Source organism: Fundulus heteroclitus, unplaced genomic scaffold (assembly GCF_011125445.2).
Source record: "Fundulus heteroclitus isolate FHET01 unplaced genomic scaffold, MU-UCD_Fhet_4.1 scaffold_80, whole genome shotgun sequence".
NCBI classification, from domain to species: Eukaryota; Metazoa; Chordata; class Actinopteri; order Cyprinodontiformes; family Fundulidae; genus Fundulus; species Fundulus heteroclitus.
The window spans coordinates 415,791-431,340 of NW_023397252.1; the positions used below are offsets into that span (position 1 = coordinate 415,791).

Below are 15,550 nucleotides of genomic sequence, written 5' to 3' on the forward strand. Positions count from 1 at the left end.
CAGCTGATATTGGAGCCGGCCCATCAATGTTTGTGTAAATATTGAAGATCTGAAATTGCAGCACGCATCATCAACATGCTCTCAGTAGACAGTCGTGCGGGACAAATCCTCTGGCCCCAACTTCAGATCGTCTGATCAAAATACTGGAAATGCACACATTATGTTTAGGTTGTGACAGAAAGTGTGCAACAATCTAGTGATGGTTGTGCTTGATAGCTCATTGAAGGATTGATGTGGATCTTTTCTGTTAAATTATCATTTTCTGATAAATTAACATTATTAGTAAGCTTTATTTGTAATTTTATGTATTAAAATTAAATAACATTTATCCTATGTTAAATGGCATTTCTAGTGTGGTGGTTTATCAAATGTATCTGTTTAATTTAAAATTTATCAAAGTCAGGTTGTATTAACCACAGAAAAATTTGTCCCTGCTAGTGGGTGTTGAGTTTTTGTGTACCCCACTTAACTTATCATGCAAGAGACGCCACTGGCCATCAGTATCAAGGACTTTGGCTGCAAGAACTATCTGCCACAGACTAACACACAAACACATGAATACATGAAAACACACAGGCACACACGCCACCTTTGCTGCTCTTTTTTACTGCAGTTGCTTGCCTCCTATTTTAGCTGTAGTTCAGAAAAGTCAGATCAGAGACTTTGAGTTGTAGTGTTAAGGATTTTATTAATGTATGAATAAAACAATTAAGCTTTGAATTTTTTGTGGTGAAACTTGTTCCAGAGAACCTAAAGCAGTCTAGTCAAGGATTACCTTAGTTTAATATAAAAAAATTAATAACATATTAATAGAAATAATTAAGCTTTAAAATGTTAGCGATGACGCTTGTTCCAGTTAAACAATGCAACAAAATAAGTTATTCTAGTTGTAAAATGTTGGACATAATTTTTCCTTATTATAAATAGATACAATTAAGTATTTTTTGCTTTCTGTATGTTTGTTCAAAAATTAATTTAGCTTCTTCCTTTGTTACTGTAATTTTTATCTTTTCCTATGCAATATTTTCCTCTGTAATGTTTTTCTGTTCAGCCCTTTGAATTGTTTTGTTTGTGAAAAGTGCTTTATAAATGAATTACCCTTGCCTTTTTCATGCCTTGTCTTGCCATTAGGTATGACATCCTCAGACCTATTGTTGGACCCTTCACTGGTGAAGTGAGTCCTGGGTGAGTGACAATGCCTGATCTCAGAGTATGCAGGCAGTTCCAGGAGGATGAAGAAACCGATACCATCAACTGGCCTCCAGGCTCCTCTGACCAAAACCCAAAAGAATATTTCTGGGACATCAAGTTAAGGTCCACCAGACACCACCAGGTTCCACCTCAAAATGGCCAGCTCAGAGATGCTGTGGTTAAAAACAACAAAAATTAAATAAAAAGTTCTGATGACATCTTCAAGGCTCTTGACACACTGATACTCCTGAAAACCTCTGGCTTAGGCTGGTCACCATTTTTTTTAAATGTTTCAGAGTTGATTTAGCTAATTCTGGTAATTAAAAAACATATTAATACAGTAAGAATCTCCAATTCTAGTCATATAATGTCTTGTTTCCAGATATTTTCTCCTGATAAAATGTTGCCCTAGAACAGGGGTCACCAACATGATGCCAATGGCCACCAAGTAGCCCTAGAGGACCACATTTGGTGCCATGAGCCTGTTCTAAAAAAGCCCAATCCATCAGTGAGCTGCAACTAAAACTTTATTTTATTCCGTTATTCTTCTTGTTTGATCAGATTTGCATTTATATAGATTTCAAAATGTAAATATCAATAACAAAGCGTGAAAATGTGTTTGTTTGACATAAACTTAAAGTGAACTCTGACAATTCTAGTTCAAAGGTCAGTACTGTAGCCCTTCACATGACACAAATGAAGTAGCTCTCAGTTTCAAAAGGTTGGTGACCCCTGCCCTAGAATATACTTTAGGCTTATACGTGTTAACAGTTCAGGCTTATACGTGTTAACAGTTAAAAAAATAAAGAGGCTGAAACAGTGACAACAGGAAATAATGTACACAAAGTGTATGCTTTCCTGATCACACAAAACAATATTGATAAAAATCGATTGTTTGTATTGGTAGCAAAACAGTTAATTACCTTTATTTTACAGGCTTTCCTCAGTAAGAACTTCCTTCATTAATTACCAAGAAGAGTAACACTGTTAATACTGTACTTTCAAGAATAATTCCTCTTGATATTACTTTGCAATAGTACTTTAAAATTAGCAGGAGCAGAAAACTGGCACAAATATATGTACAGTATATATATATATATATATATATATATATATATATATATATATATATATATATATATATATATATATATATATATATATATAGTGTTAATAATCATCTTAGATGAATAGTATAGATCATTTAAACATCATTCACTCCCTTATAAAGCTTTCATTAATGGATAAACTACATTATTTTATGAACATTCCTCAAAAACAAATGTGAATTGCTAGTTTTAAGGCCCAGTCGGCACATTACAAAATACATACATATTTCATATTAAAAAAGCAAGAACATAAAAAAAACTAAAACTGTAGCAGTAAATCTTTTTTTTAGGAATAGCTTAAATACTTTATATTAAGGTTAATTTCATTGCAATAGCTTTACTTATTTATAATATCCTATTTATAATAATCGTTTGCACAGTAAACACATTAAAGCGCTAAACGTCTTTTGGTCCAGAAACAGATTTGTTTCAATCCTCAAGCTCCTGACTTTCTTCTTCAGAGTCCAGCTCTGAAAATTCGTTTTCACTGTGCCAGAATTCAATCTCTGTTTCTTCCTCTGTGGAGTTGCTCAGGTCAGTGACGGAGGCAAAGGTTGAGCTTGAAGCTGTACTGGATTTATTCTGCTTCTGGAAGAAGGACAGACGGACATTAGTGGATACAGATCCTGCACCACCTTGAAAACATCCAGCAGGCAAGAAAATCCAGCTGGCAAAAACCCCATGAGTTCACTAAGAACTGTAGGGAACTGTTTTCTTATTTTTATATTCAACACAGTGAGCATAAGAAGGAAATTGTAAAATAAATATTATTCTGTCAGGAGATTTAGTAACAGCTAAAAAACAAAAATGCTTATCCTGATGAGTAATTGGACCTGTAGCAGCTCACTGGTGTTACCAATATGCTATTTTGACTTTTTACATCTATTACAATATTAGTGTTTTTAATAAATGAAAGAGTACCTTTTGCAGTTTTTATTATTATTATTTGTGTAAACCAATCTAAATGACACAACCTGTCATGAGCACCAACACATGCAGAGTAAAGTTTGAATGATTATTCAATGGCGCCACCAAAGGGTAGCGTTTGGCAGCAATGGCAGGGTAGGAAATTGCTGGGGCGGGAGGGGGTGTTCTTAACTCCCCTTTTTCTAGTTGAATGTCTATCCTGAGCCATAAGCTTGTGGTCAGGTTTCCCATTAGGGAAACTATCTAGGGTTGAATCAGAGCTCTTTGCAGCCATTGCAGAGTGTACAAAAATACTGCAGCCCATCTGCTAATAAAAACAAGGAGGCGAGAATCTATTACTCCCATTTTGTGCTTCCTTCACTGGCTACCTGTTGTCTTTCAAGTGAAATTTAAGGTTCTACTGATTGTTTTTAAATTTCTAAACTATTTCTAAGCTGAGCTCTTGCAGCCCTACGCTCTACTCAGAGGCCTGAGGTCAGCCGACCAGCTTTTGTTGGCTGTCCCTAAAGCCAGGTTAAAGAACAGAGGTGACAGAGCCTTCTCTGTGGCAGCACCCACTTTTTGAATCTACTGTTTAACAGAAGATCAGTAAGGTTTAAGCCAAGTGTAAATGTATGAAATTTATGTGAAATATAGTCTTATTAATACTCTAAGCATGTATAGTGTATTTCTACTATATGGTGGTACCTGTTGGGATTGAAATATGGTCCCCAAAGTATCACCATCACGTTTTATTTTCTCCCAGAAGAGCTTCAACAATGACCAGTCTCTCATTGCCTGAAAACTATCCAGCAGAGGGCGCTAGAGGCTTTGTCACACAGGTTTTTTATTTATTTAGTTTTAAAGTATATCAGTCTCAGCTTTCACTTAAATTCAAATATGCCAAACATCCCCTCCCCTCTAATCAATTATCAAGTTTATTTCCACTTTTCTCATTTATTCTTTTACATACTTAGTAATATCTTTGATGACTATGTTAGAAATCAAAATAGGTCCAAGCTGATTTTTAGCATATATTGTGTCCAATGCAATCTGTCTAATTTAATTTAAAGTTGTTAAACAGCTTTTATCGTAATTTCTGTTATTTCGGACTCATCCAGAACCTCTGTTCATTTCCATCCACTAGAGCAGAGCTGTGAGCACAATTTCAACTTCTAAAGGCCAACTTTAAAGAGACGTTTTGCAAGTTAGAATCTATACTGAGCTGAGATTTGAGAGGCATTAGTTTTACTCTTTATTTAAGCAGATGGATACATTTTAGCTGCTTACCTAAACTCTGTTTATTTTAAAGTAATTCAGTGCTAACCATTAAATGAAGCAGCATTCAAGCGTACCAACAAATATTTTGCTCTGCTTGAGCGTAACTTTGTATAGATAGTAAAACTCCTTTTAGCTCATTTGTAGAAATGGTGACAACATTGCTAATTATTCTATTATTAATTTGCACTTTCGGTATAGTGGTGTAGCATAGTACATGTATGAGCAACAGTTGTGTTTAGTTCAACTAATGACAGCAGAAATAATAAATACCTTTGCAGGTTTCGGTTGTTTTGGCTCAGTTTCCATAAATGCCACATAATGAATGAGAGTAGCGACTCTGGAAATGCAGCGGAAAGAATATTGTATTTTGTGGGGGTTTTTTTTTAACTTAACATCAGGTATTAAAATATTTTGGGGATAAAAAATAGCTGATTACCTGTGGTATAACATCCCAATAAACTGAAGCAAAACTGAAAGAGCAAAACCCAGAATGAACATGAGGCTGATTGGTTCAATCTGGATTTTTCCTCCAGTTTCATTGAGGTCCATGTCAACAGTATTTATCTGGATGGCAAAGATGTTGAAGACCTGAATGACGAAGACTCCCACCAGCCACAGAGCATTCAGGAAAAAGAATGAAAAATTGATCTGTGTTGGAAGAAAAAGGCTAAGGTTAGCCTGAAAAATGTTGCATATGGCATGTCACATAAATTTCATTCCAGTCCTCAACATGTACCTTGTTTCTCAGCTCTTGCAGGTCATTTTTATCCTTTTCCTGCTTTATTTTGTCATTTTGCAAAGGTTCCAGGTATTTTTCAATAAGCTCCTTCCAAAACTGGTCTTCATCCTGCAAGAAAAAGTAAAACGGTTCCATGACTAAAGTCATCAATATGACAAGATTCTAAAATAACTTTGTGAAGATTTTTAATTCGTAGGAAAACACTGTTGACCGAAAATAACAACAACTGAACCATTTAAATTAATACTCTTATTGTTAACGTCTTGAAGTGTGTACATACAATTATTATAGCTGTAAAATCCTAAATTTTAGAGCTGACAGATTTAAACATAATGTGATTCAGTGACCTCTTATAATACATACAGATTACTGATGGATTTAGCTGAAAAAGTAATTATAATTAAATCACTGGAGGTCACATATTCCTTTGATAACAAGCAAACTAGTATTAAGTGTTTGTATCATCTTGTTAGTAATATCATCTTTATTGTCATTGAAACATACATTGAAACATTTAATACAACAAAATTTGTTCTCTGCTTTATTTTAACCAGCAGTGGGCTGCCATGTGTGGTGCCCGGGAAGCATTCTGGGGTTAAGTGTCTTGTCCAGGGACCCAGAGTGCAGGTGCTGGGAATTTAACTGGGTACTTGCATCCTTCTCTGAGTGCAAGTGCGCTGCTCTAACCACTAGGCCAATACTCCCCATACACCAAGCCGCAGCTCGGTAGGCAATTTGGGGTTAAGTGCCTTGCCCAGGGGCACATCGACATGTGGCAAGGGGAAGCTGGAATCGAACCAACAATCTTCTGATTGCCAGACGACTCCTCAATATATATATATATATATATATATATATATATATATATATATATATATATATATATATGTGTGTGCAAATTAATAACAGATAATTCAGTGATTAAAAGTATTTATACTAGTTTCCCAGCACATGTTGGAGAACCAATCCTGCCATAAATGAGAATTAACTGGTCCTCTAAATACATTGTTTGACAGTGACAGCTCTATTTTATACAATCACCTCATCCAGAGAATCCTCCTGCAGCTGAATGTCGCTGGACAAGCTCTCAAGTTGTGTTTTCCAACCTTTGCAAAAGAACAAAAAAATATTGCATAACTTAAAGTAACAATAGATAATAATCGGAACAACACATACAAAATGCCTTTCACGGAGACCAGCAATTTATTAAACGGTCCTTTGTCTCTGTTCTTAATAAAGTACCAAATACTGCGCTCTATTTGGGTACTCCTGGGAACTCTCATATGATTGGCTCAAGAACCAGGAAGTAAATACGGGCTAAACTCTTGACCAAAGTAGTTCTGGACCGTACCTCTAGGTTTAAAAGGAAAGAAACTTGATATTGTTGATGGAGAGGATTAATTCTTTATAGGGAATGTTACTTCCCTCCCAGACAAATGAAAATGATTTAGTTTGATTTCACAGTAAATTTCTTACTCATTGCTCCTTTAAAATATCAAGTGTTTGGAAAACCTATAAAAGTATTATAATATAGCATTATTATGGTAATATAAGAATTTAAATTTCCTTGCACTTACATTGAAGTGGAGTGAGAAAGTATATCTCTTCTTCCCTGAAAGACAATGAAACAATATTAGTATCCCACGTTGCTTTGTAGTTAGGGTTAGGGTTAAGTTAAAACCTACTCTGGTTTGTTTTCTGAAACATCATCCACAATAGTGTTCTGGGGTTGAGGTTCAAGCTGTGTAGGCTCTGAGATCAAATTCTCCTGTCTTATGCTGGGCTGTTCATCTTCTGATGTGTGGTTGGATTTTTTACAACATTTCATCCAGGAGCACAGCCGCTTGAAGGTGTTTTTTGCTGCAAAGGTAAAACTAAGTATCACTTTAGGGTGACCAAAAGAGCAACATTGGTCTTACGGTGCATTCTGGGGGGTGTTCATCTACCTTTTTGTGATTTAGTTTGTTGGGCAGTTGTTGCAGCCCCTGCAGCAGGCTTTGTTTCTCTGGTGCCCCAAGAGACATTGTTCATATTGACCATGGAATAGATGGTGAGCAGGAGATAGGCACTTGGAACGCATATGATGTAGAGAAAGCCATAGAACAACAAAGGAAGTTCCTGAGGATGCATCAGCGCAGTGACAATGTAAATGATGGACATGGCCACTGTGAAAATGCTGCTGGGTGTCAGAATGGTTCTTTCCTTCACCATTGAGGCTGGTAGAAAACATTAAGAATAACTACGTTTAGAGTTAAAATAACAAAAATGAACATTTGCTAAGCAAAAATTTGTACTTACCAATAATGGACATTGTCACCACCAGCATGAGAACTGCATACATGGCACTCAGCACTGCTGCAATGGTGATCTGAGTGTCAGGCTTGAGCTTGAAGCAAAGGCCCAAGTAGATGGCAGGAGGTATCACAGCGATGACCAGAGCACCAGCAGCATTTATATTTAAGAGGAAGGACAAACTACCTGAACAAAGTAACAATATAATGTTGTAAGTTATTTTCACAAGCTGATTAAATGTTGTTGTGTATAAGGGTTTTACCTTTACACACACAAGACACATGCACAATGGCATTTACCTGCAATCATGAAACAGATAGTGGATGGAGCAAGGATGGATGAGATCATGGCAAACAGCTGGTAGAACATGAACGGTTTGGACATTGATGAGTTCCTCTTGGAAACAATGTTGGTGGAGCCGAGCAGATCCACAATGTTCGCCATCGTGGAAGGCCCCCATCGTTTCCGCTAAGTTGAAAAAAAAATAGTCCGTTTTTTTCATAACATTTAAAAGCACTCAGAGTTTAAAAGACCAACACTGGAGCACCCAACAAGCACATTTACACATTCTCCGTTTAACAGAGCTGCGGCGAGTCGAACAAAACATAATTTTAAAGGCTTTGAAGAATATGAAGAGTTTGAAGTCTTGCAAATTAAGCACCTGCTGGTGTCTTGTTATGGCCAAATCATCTAAATCCACAGAAGACAAATAATTTAATTCTTACTTCCAGGTAACAATCAGGATGCCCTGTTAAAATCTTTTGTCGTGCTATAACTCATCAGTTTACTTTTGGTATTGTAAAGTACAACATCTAAACATTAGTAGGTTATGATATTTTTAGGGCAATCATTGGTAATAAATATGGCATTACAATCCAATTAAAAAGGTTCTGTGCTGCTCCTGCACTCACCTGGTTGTATAGTTCTTTAAAGTGCTGTGGTGCATTGGTGTAGGCGTCAGATGCTGCGTTGTATTCCACTCTCCACCCTTGTTTCAATAGCAGAGTGCACAGCCAGCGGTCTTCACCTGCAAAATAAAAATATTAAAAAATAAAAAATTCCATAACTTGATGTTGGAAAAGCCAAGAGATAGTTTTAAATTCAACACAAAGCTGGAGAACGAGGTGTTTCCTTATTGGATAGCCAGATCTATTCATACATCCATTCTCTGTAGCTATTTAAACTGTGCAGGGTCATTGGGGGGATGTCGCCTTACAATGGTGGTCTGTGAGCAATGCAATAGAGAGGTTGCCAGTCCAATTACAAAGCAGCACAGTGACACACATGACAGACAATTATTTTCACCAGTTAAATAAGCATGCACGTTTTTGAGGTACCCTGTGAAAAACATGCATACAATCAGAGAACACACAAAGGCCCCAGTGAGGACTCAGACCAAAGACCTTCTTTCTGTGAGTCAACATAACTAAAATTAAATTAAATTAGATTGTGTTATATAAAAACAAAAGTTCAGTTTTGTACCTTGGTCATACTGGATGTAGTGGCTGGGCTCTGTGGATTTGGTTGAATACCTCTTCATCACGTTATCATCCATTAGCGCCTCTGCTCTGAACAGACTGAAGCAGCCGGGGCTGCACAGCACACAGCCGAAGACGTGCTCTGCTGTTTTCTGCAGCCAATGACTGACAGCATACTCAAACTTCTGGAACCAAACAGCTGGGCCTGCAGAAAAAAACCCACAGGTGTTTCACAGCCTCACCAGGATTATTTGTACTGTGCCTAAATAGCCGTCGTTACATTGCTCCCAACCTGATCCAGTAGGATGAATCCTGCCACATGCTGCGCCGACACGAGGATACATTTTGAGACGATCAATGAGCATCATCACAGCAGCAGGCTGGAAGTCAGTGTCCCCGTCTAAAGCCAAGAGGTAGGTGTTCTTCTTCTCTCTCTGGATTGAAAATGCAATGTGTATGTTTTTGTATATTCAACATTGTAGTCCTCCACAGTCTATTGAAAATTAAATGAGCATGCCTTTTCAAGCACTTCTGGAAATTCCCTGAAAATGTCTCCTATCTCACCTCCATCTCTTCTCTTAGATCATTTTCACTACATCCCATCTTCCAGCTTCTGTGATGTTTGGTCATTAGTTTCCAGCCCAGAAGGAAGTAAAGATACATAACCTTCAGACAATAAATAACAGTTAACAAGTGAAATGTTTCTAATGAAAGTGTTCAGATGATCCATGGGATTTTCCCTACCTGAGACCATCTCTTCTTGTTCCGAATTTTCTCTTTGTCTTTGAAATGAACAACAATGTTATTCCCATGAGGCATTTCAACAACGAGACGAGCTCCATATGGTGTCTCTATGATTGACTGATCAGGAATTTGCTGCTGCACCTCAAAGAAGGATTTATCAAGATTCTTGAAGATGCTGTGGACAGACATGGAGTTATTTTACATTTAAAAGAGAGTTACAGATTAGCAGATAACTTATCTAATTTAACCAGAGTGCCACAAAGACAGAGCTGAACAGAAAAGAAACACTGTTACGAGCCTTTGCAAATTCTAAGTTATCCGGGTCATTGCAACAGCAAACAGGCTTAAATCAGAGGCAACCAGACTTTCGCTCAGCATTTCTCAAATGTTTCGACACATATCCAAAAGTCTTTGTCAATTCTGGCGGCTTGCACTTCTGCAGTGACAGGTGGGTCACTAATTTGCATATGACGTGGAATGCGCTTAGGAGGAGGGGCCTCCATGGGCTTTAAAACAGCACCGCACCAACTTTGCTGTCGAAAGGTCTTTAGAAACACTAAGAGAATGCCTGGTTGCCTCTGATTTAAGCCTGTTTTCCACACTTAAACAAAATCATTCAAACATGTAAGACTGTCTTAAATATTATATGTTGCGGGAGCTGTTGAAAGCAGTTACTGGGAAAATAACAGATGATCCACAGACATTGTGGATGTCAGAGAAGCGACATACTTAGATATGGATAAAAGGGTCGGATAAAGAAAAATGTCTTGGTAATCCCGGGGACAGCATGTCCCTATCAGAGAACATCCAAGTAGTGACGCATTGTCCACTGATGTCATGTGAGAAACATGGATGTCACATAGGTACATTCCCTTACATGGGACTGTACTTTTTAGATTTTATCCTGTGCTTGCTTTTTTTCTTTCCTTTTTCCCATGTCGAACCTGTATAGAGCCTCTGTACTGATCTCACATTCATGTAAATACATATTTGATGTAAAAAAATATGTTTTCTGTCCATGGCTTGGTCAGTTCTCTGCTTAACTAACTGGTAATTTTTATTAGTTGTAGGTAAACTTTACTACTTTACTTACGAACTTGGACAGGTTGAGCATAAACATTAAGCTTTTTTAAATAAACAACTTTCTTCTAAGAATTGTTGGAATAAACAACATATTATGACAAGAATTAAGACATTTCTGTTGGAAATATGATTCCTATTCAGACCTAATGAAATACCATACAAACTCTGATGGCAATTCATATACATACACATTAGTTAATCTGCAAACAAGGTTCTTACCCATAAACCTCTGGGATGATTTTCACAAGGTCCTTTACGTATGCGTTCAGCTGACGATCCTGATGCCCTTGGACAGTTTCAAAGGCGTCATCAAAGTAGATGTGGGCTTCAAAGGTGAAATCGTTCAACTTTGGTTCTATCTTTGGTCTGTACTTGTCCAGTCTTCATTGATAAAACAACCATGACAAAAAATAAACAAATGAAAAATGAGAATATGAAGAAAACATATGTTTTAAATTTGATGGATTAATACATAATCTCACATGGTTTACTAAACAGTTTAGCATTCTAAGGAAATGTCTATTTTTATCTACTATAAAATCTCTGAAGTTCAGATATTATTTGTTGGTATGTAACACAGATTGTTAAGGTAGGCATAAAACCAATAACTTTAACTTACCTGAAAATTGAGATCATGATGTTCATCATCTCCTCATAGGTCTCATGCCACATTGTTGCACAGAGATACAACATAGCCGGGGTGGCGTCTTCCCTGTAACTTGATATGACAATATTTGCAAATCTGAGAAACATGCTTCTGTTGCAGATTTGATTATTTTACCAAACTAACAGAAAAACAACGACAACTCTACACTAAAACTAAAATTGCTGCGCAAAACAAATGAGATGGAAAAGCTGTACAACATTAGTACACACAAACTTACTGTTTCTTTTTGCCTTTACTCGTCCGAATGTCAAAACGGGTGTTGAGGAGTAAGGATTGCTCGATAAAGGCTCCTTCATAGAGCCTCCTAACAAACAGGTCTTGTGTCTTTTGGATACGATAGATGTTGAGATAGCATATATGAACAGTGGCCAAAATGAGGCCAATCCACCATGATGCTGCTGCACCTGATGAGGGGGAAAAAATGACAAAGAAAATTACAATTAATAAAGCTTCAATGCTAAAACAGCAAAAATAAATCTAAAGCAACAAACTGGTCTGGCTTTTAGGAGTGCAAGAAAGTACTGATAGCATTCGCTTTGTGAAACCCCATTGCGTTAAATACTTTTATTAAGTACCTTTACCATATTTAGGAAGATTTATTAAAATTTTTTACCTGTCAGCAAGCCGATATCAACTATCGATGACATGTCCAGGAAGCACAGAGTGTGTGTAACGTCCAAAACCAGCTGGGGGAACATGTTACCACTCAGACTTTGATTTCTTTCATTCACAGCTATGGCACAGTAACTGGAGAAGTTGATGTTTTCCGTTGTGTTCAGGCTTAATTGGTAGTCTTGGTAGTAAACGATGACAGGAACAATAAACAATACTATCACAGCCAGGGAAGCCAGGTACAAAGGCAGGACGAAGCATCGGCGTATGGCGTGCATCTTACAGGCTGCCAATGCAAACCAGTGGCAGAGTGCTGAGGAGATCAGCTGGACCCCAATGATGATGGCTACAATTCTTGTCTCCTGGCTTGGAATAGAGGTCACAACATCCCAGTCCATTTTGGCCAGAGGGACGTAGACACCAAGCACACAGGCGGTCACCACAATCCTCAGTAAGCTGGAGAGGATGTGTAGCATGTTCTGACACTTTGTCAAGTCTTCAAACAGATTTTTGAGGAAGTTGGACTTGCTTCTCACACAGATTACCCTAAAGTAGTTCTCCCACCAGTTGAAAGACACCAAGAAGGTTCCAAAGACAGCAAGACCCACCCAGGTGGCTGTCTTCACGTTTGTAGGGTCTTTAAGAACATACAGGATAAGGAAAAGACTGTAACCAACAAAAATAACCAGAAAGGCAATGATGGAAGGTAGCAGGAAGACATTTAGCTTTTTGGCAGCACACTGAGAAACCGCTTGTAGGAATGCAGAGAGGACAGCTACACTATTCAAGATTGTCACATTGGTCACAATGTCCAAGTGAGGCATTGCAACAATGGTGAGCACTGCCAACCCCCCAGAAACTATGAACTCGAAGAAAAAAACCTGAAGAACAAAGATAAAAGAACATTAACAAAATATCACAGATACAAAGAAATATATGTCATAATTTAAGATTTAAACATAAGTAAGAGATAAGAAACTATGGAAAAATATTAGCTTGTGTCTTACCAGGGCTGCAGATGCTTTTTTCGGCTGCTTGGATGATTTATAACATGCTTTCCAGATGCTTTTGAACAGAAGAAGGACACTTGGTGCAATGAGAGAGCAGCCAATACACAGCAGTGTGACGGGTTTCTGCTCTGCTCGGAGGGTCTTTGTACCTTCATGAGACAAGGTGATGAGGAGAAGGAACGAAGCCTGGAAAACAAAACATGATCAGCCCTGTTTTAGCCACTAGATACCATACCATGCCATCTTTATTTATAAAGCGCTTAAAAACAGCCAACAGCTGAAACAAAGTGCTGTACATTGCAACAAGCTAAAACACGTCTATTAAAAGATAAATCAATAAAATAGAATGAAAAAAATAAAAAGATTATGCCTGGAAGTACTTAAAAGAAACAATAAAACCATTTAAAATGGATGATTCCTTAATTAAATTTATTGTATCGACAATGAAATCAAGTAGTGTAGGATAATAATATCAGAAAGTCATGAATGAAAGTTATAAAAAGGAGCTAACCTTGCTGCATATTGCCAATCCAAACACAATGATAGCTACAACAAACAAAACTATGATCTTCAGAAGCTTTAGCAGCTTCCACGGTGTGTGCTCGTCTTCAATGACAGGAACCTCCCGGCAGGTGTCCCACGGCCTCCTGGATAGATACAAGATGTTACATTTTGATAAAGGATAGCAGCTAAAACAACTTTTTGTATCTAAAACTCAAATATGCTGATGATATCAGTGTGAACAACAGTTACCCCCCCCCCTCCAATGGCTCTATTGACACAAAAATGTGTTTCTGTTTTGTTAAAGATTCAACACAAAAAACAATGACAGAATTAAAACTATTTTTCAGACTGGCGGGAGGGGAAATCTCTCCAAGTAACATAAAAACGTAACGACAGTTATCATAAATAATTGATGCCAGTTGTTGTGACCAAGGGTCGCACGGCCGGTAAATAGGTTTAGGGGAAAATAACTTATTCAAAGGGCTAGTTTGGTATGAATAGTATTTGCCCTTTAATAAAATAATTAATTTGAAATGAGAAAACCAATTTGCATTTATGCAGTTTATCTTTGTTTGTCTCACATCTAAAATATTTAAGTGTGACAAAAAAGACAAAAATAATCTGTAAAAGGGCAAATATTGTTTCACGGCACGATAGACAAACAAATGAAAGACAAGTTTTATGAGTTACTTACTTGATATCTTCACTTCTTTCCGCGTTCTCCATCGTAGCCACCGCTGAGGGATGCTCTCTGTTTGCTCTTCTGTCTTCTCCTTCATCCATCAACCCTTTATCAGCACATGTATGACTCATGAGTTATTTAAGCTCCACCTGCAATAAATACCTCAGAGAATTGGTCACAGGTTTAACAAGTTCTGCTGAGTGAATTCACAACAATAAACACTTATTTTTTGAATACTTCTCTTTTGTCTTCTGTTTTTACTCAGAACCTTGCAACACTTTCTTGCTCAAATGTACATTCTGAATGTGCAGTTTAACAACAGACTGCCTAAGTCAAAGTCTAAATCAAAATTAGCAACCTCTCTCACACACAAAAATGGCTGTTTTAAATAAACGTAATAGTGATTTTATAATAATTTGGTCAGTAAACATTATATTATATTGCAGATAATTATGCTATATCCTTATTTTTTTGTGAAGAAAAGTGTATTCTGGAATTTTTACATTAACATAACACAAAAAGATTATACTCTTGACGATGATTGTTGAAACTAGTAATGCTGTATTTTCACAAACTTTGTGACAACTTAAATATTTTTTTGTAGATAAGATCTCTGCTATTATAGACTCCAATTCTGATTTAATAGTTGATTCTTCCATGAACTCAGCTTATTCTGTTTCTTTTGAGATGTTTGAACCTTTTTCTCTCGGTGATCTATCTGATGTTATTGATAAGTTAATATCCTCTAATTGCCCATTTACTTGGCTTTACCATATTTGCTTAAAATACTTTTGGTGTGATTGGGCCTTATTTATTAGGAATTGTAAATTCCTTGTTGTCCACAGGATGTGTCCCAGGCTTTTTTGAACATGCTGCTGTCCAGCCATTGCTTAAAAAAGGCAAACCTTGATCCTGAAATCTCGACAAATTATAGGCCAATCTCTAAATTGCCTTTTTGTCTGACATACTGAAAAAGTTCGTTTTTGAGCAAATTCAAATTCATTTGGAATATGAGCTGGAAACAGACAAATTTCAATTTGGTTTTAAACAAGTCACAGCAGTGAAACGGCACTTTGAAGAATTTTTAATAATCTTCTGTTAACCGTTGACTCTGGCGGCTCCTTTGTATTAGTGCTTTTAGATTCAACAGCGGCATTTGACACTGTCAATCATAAAACCTTGCTTTCACACCTTGAGAACCATATTGGCATCAAAGGTACTGCCTTACAGTGGTGTAAATCATATCCGGAAG

The 15,550-nt window shown here is 37.1% G+C and overlaps 2 protein-coding genes across 2 annotated transcripts; both read right to left on the reverse strand.

Moving 5' to 3' along the window:
- Positions 1-2,659: 2,659 nt before the first annotated feature.
- LOC105934081 (chitin synthase chs-2) lies at positions 2,660-12,676 on the reverse strand. The gene is made up of 18 exons (XM_036134353.1): positions 12,104-12,676; positions 11,708-11,894; positions 11,443-11,541; positions 11,043-11,204; positions 9,741-9,915; positions 9,561-9,662; positions 9,289-9,430; positions 9,001-9,201; positions 8,430-8,545; positions 7,818-7,986; positions 7,525-7,704; positions 7,173-7,442; positions 6,804-7,086; positions 6,268-6,332; positions 5,224-5,334; positions 4,924-5,135; positions 4,758-4,824; positions 2,660-2,888 (listed from the first exon to the last, which is right to left on the reverse strand). Exons 1-13 carry the CDS (start codon positions 12,576-12,578, stop codon positions 6,908-6,910), a joined length of 2,457 nt encoding a protein of 818 aa, XP_035990246.1. The 5' UTR covers positions 12,579-12,676; the 3' UTR covers positions 2,660-2,888; positions 4,758-4,824; positions 4,924-5,135; positions 5,224-5,334; positions 6,268-6,332; positions 6,804-6,907.
- LOC118562044 lies at positions 12,593-14,389 on the reverse strand. Its single transcript, XM_036134340.1, has 5 exons — positions 14,311-14,389; positions 13,624-13,759; positions 13,110-13,298; positions 12,648-12,983; positions 12,593-12,598 (listed from the first exon to the last, which is right to left on the reverse strand). The coding sequence occupies exons 1-5, from the start codon at positions 14,340-14,342 to the stop codon at positions 12,593-12,595; spliced, it is 699 nt and encodes a 232-aa protein (XP_035990233.1). The 5' UTR covers positions 14,343-14,389.
- Positions 14,390-15,550: the final 1,161 nt, after the last annotated feature.

Bases quoted from the DNA above. Each gene is read 5' to 3' on its own strand.
- LOC118562044 (XM_036134340.1), bottom strand. From the start codon at position 14,342: ATGGAGAACGCGGAAAGAAGTGAAGATATCAA. The intron at 13,760-14,310 runs GTAAGTAACTCA...GTATCTATCCAG, and splicing joins GAAAGAAGTGAAGATATCAA to GAGGCCGTGGGACACCTGCC. The intron at 12,984-13,109 runs GTAAGACACAAG...TTTGTTCTTCAG, and splicing joins AAAAAGCATCTGCAGCCCTG to GTTTTTTTCTTCGAGTTCAT.
- LOC105934081 (XM_036134353.1), bottom strand. From the start codon at position 12,578: ATGCTACACATCCTCTCCAGCTTACTGAGGATTGTGGTGACCGCCTGT. The intron at 11,542-11,707 runs GTAAGTTTGTGT...TGTCATATCAAG, and splicing joins AGTAAAGGCAAAAAGAAACA to TTACAGGGAAGACGCCACCC. The intron at 8,546-9,000 runs GTACAAAACTGA...TTTATTTTGCAG, and splicing joins CTACATCCAGTATGACCAAG to GTGAAGACCGCTGGCTGTGC.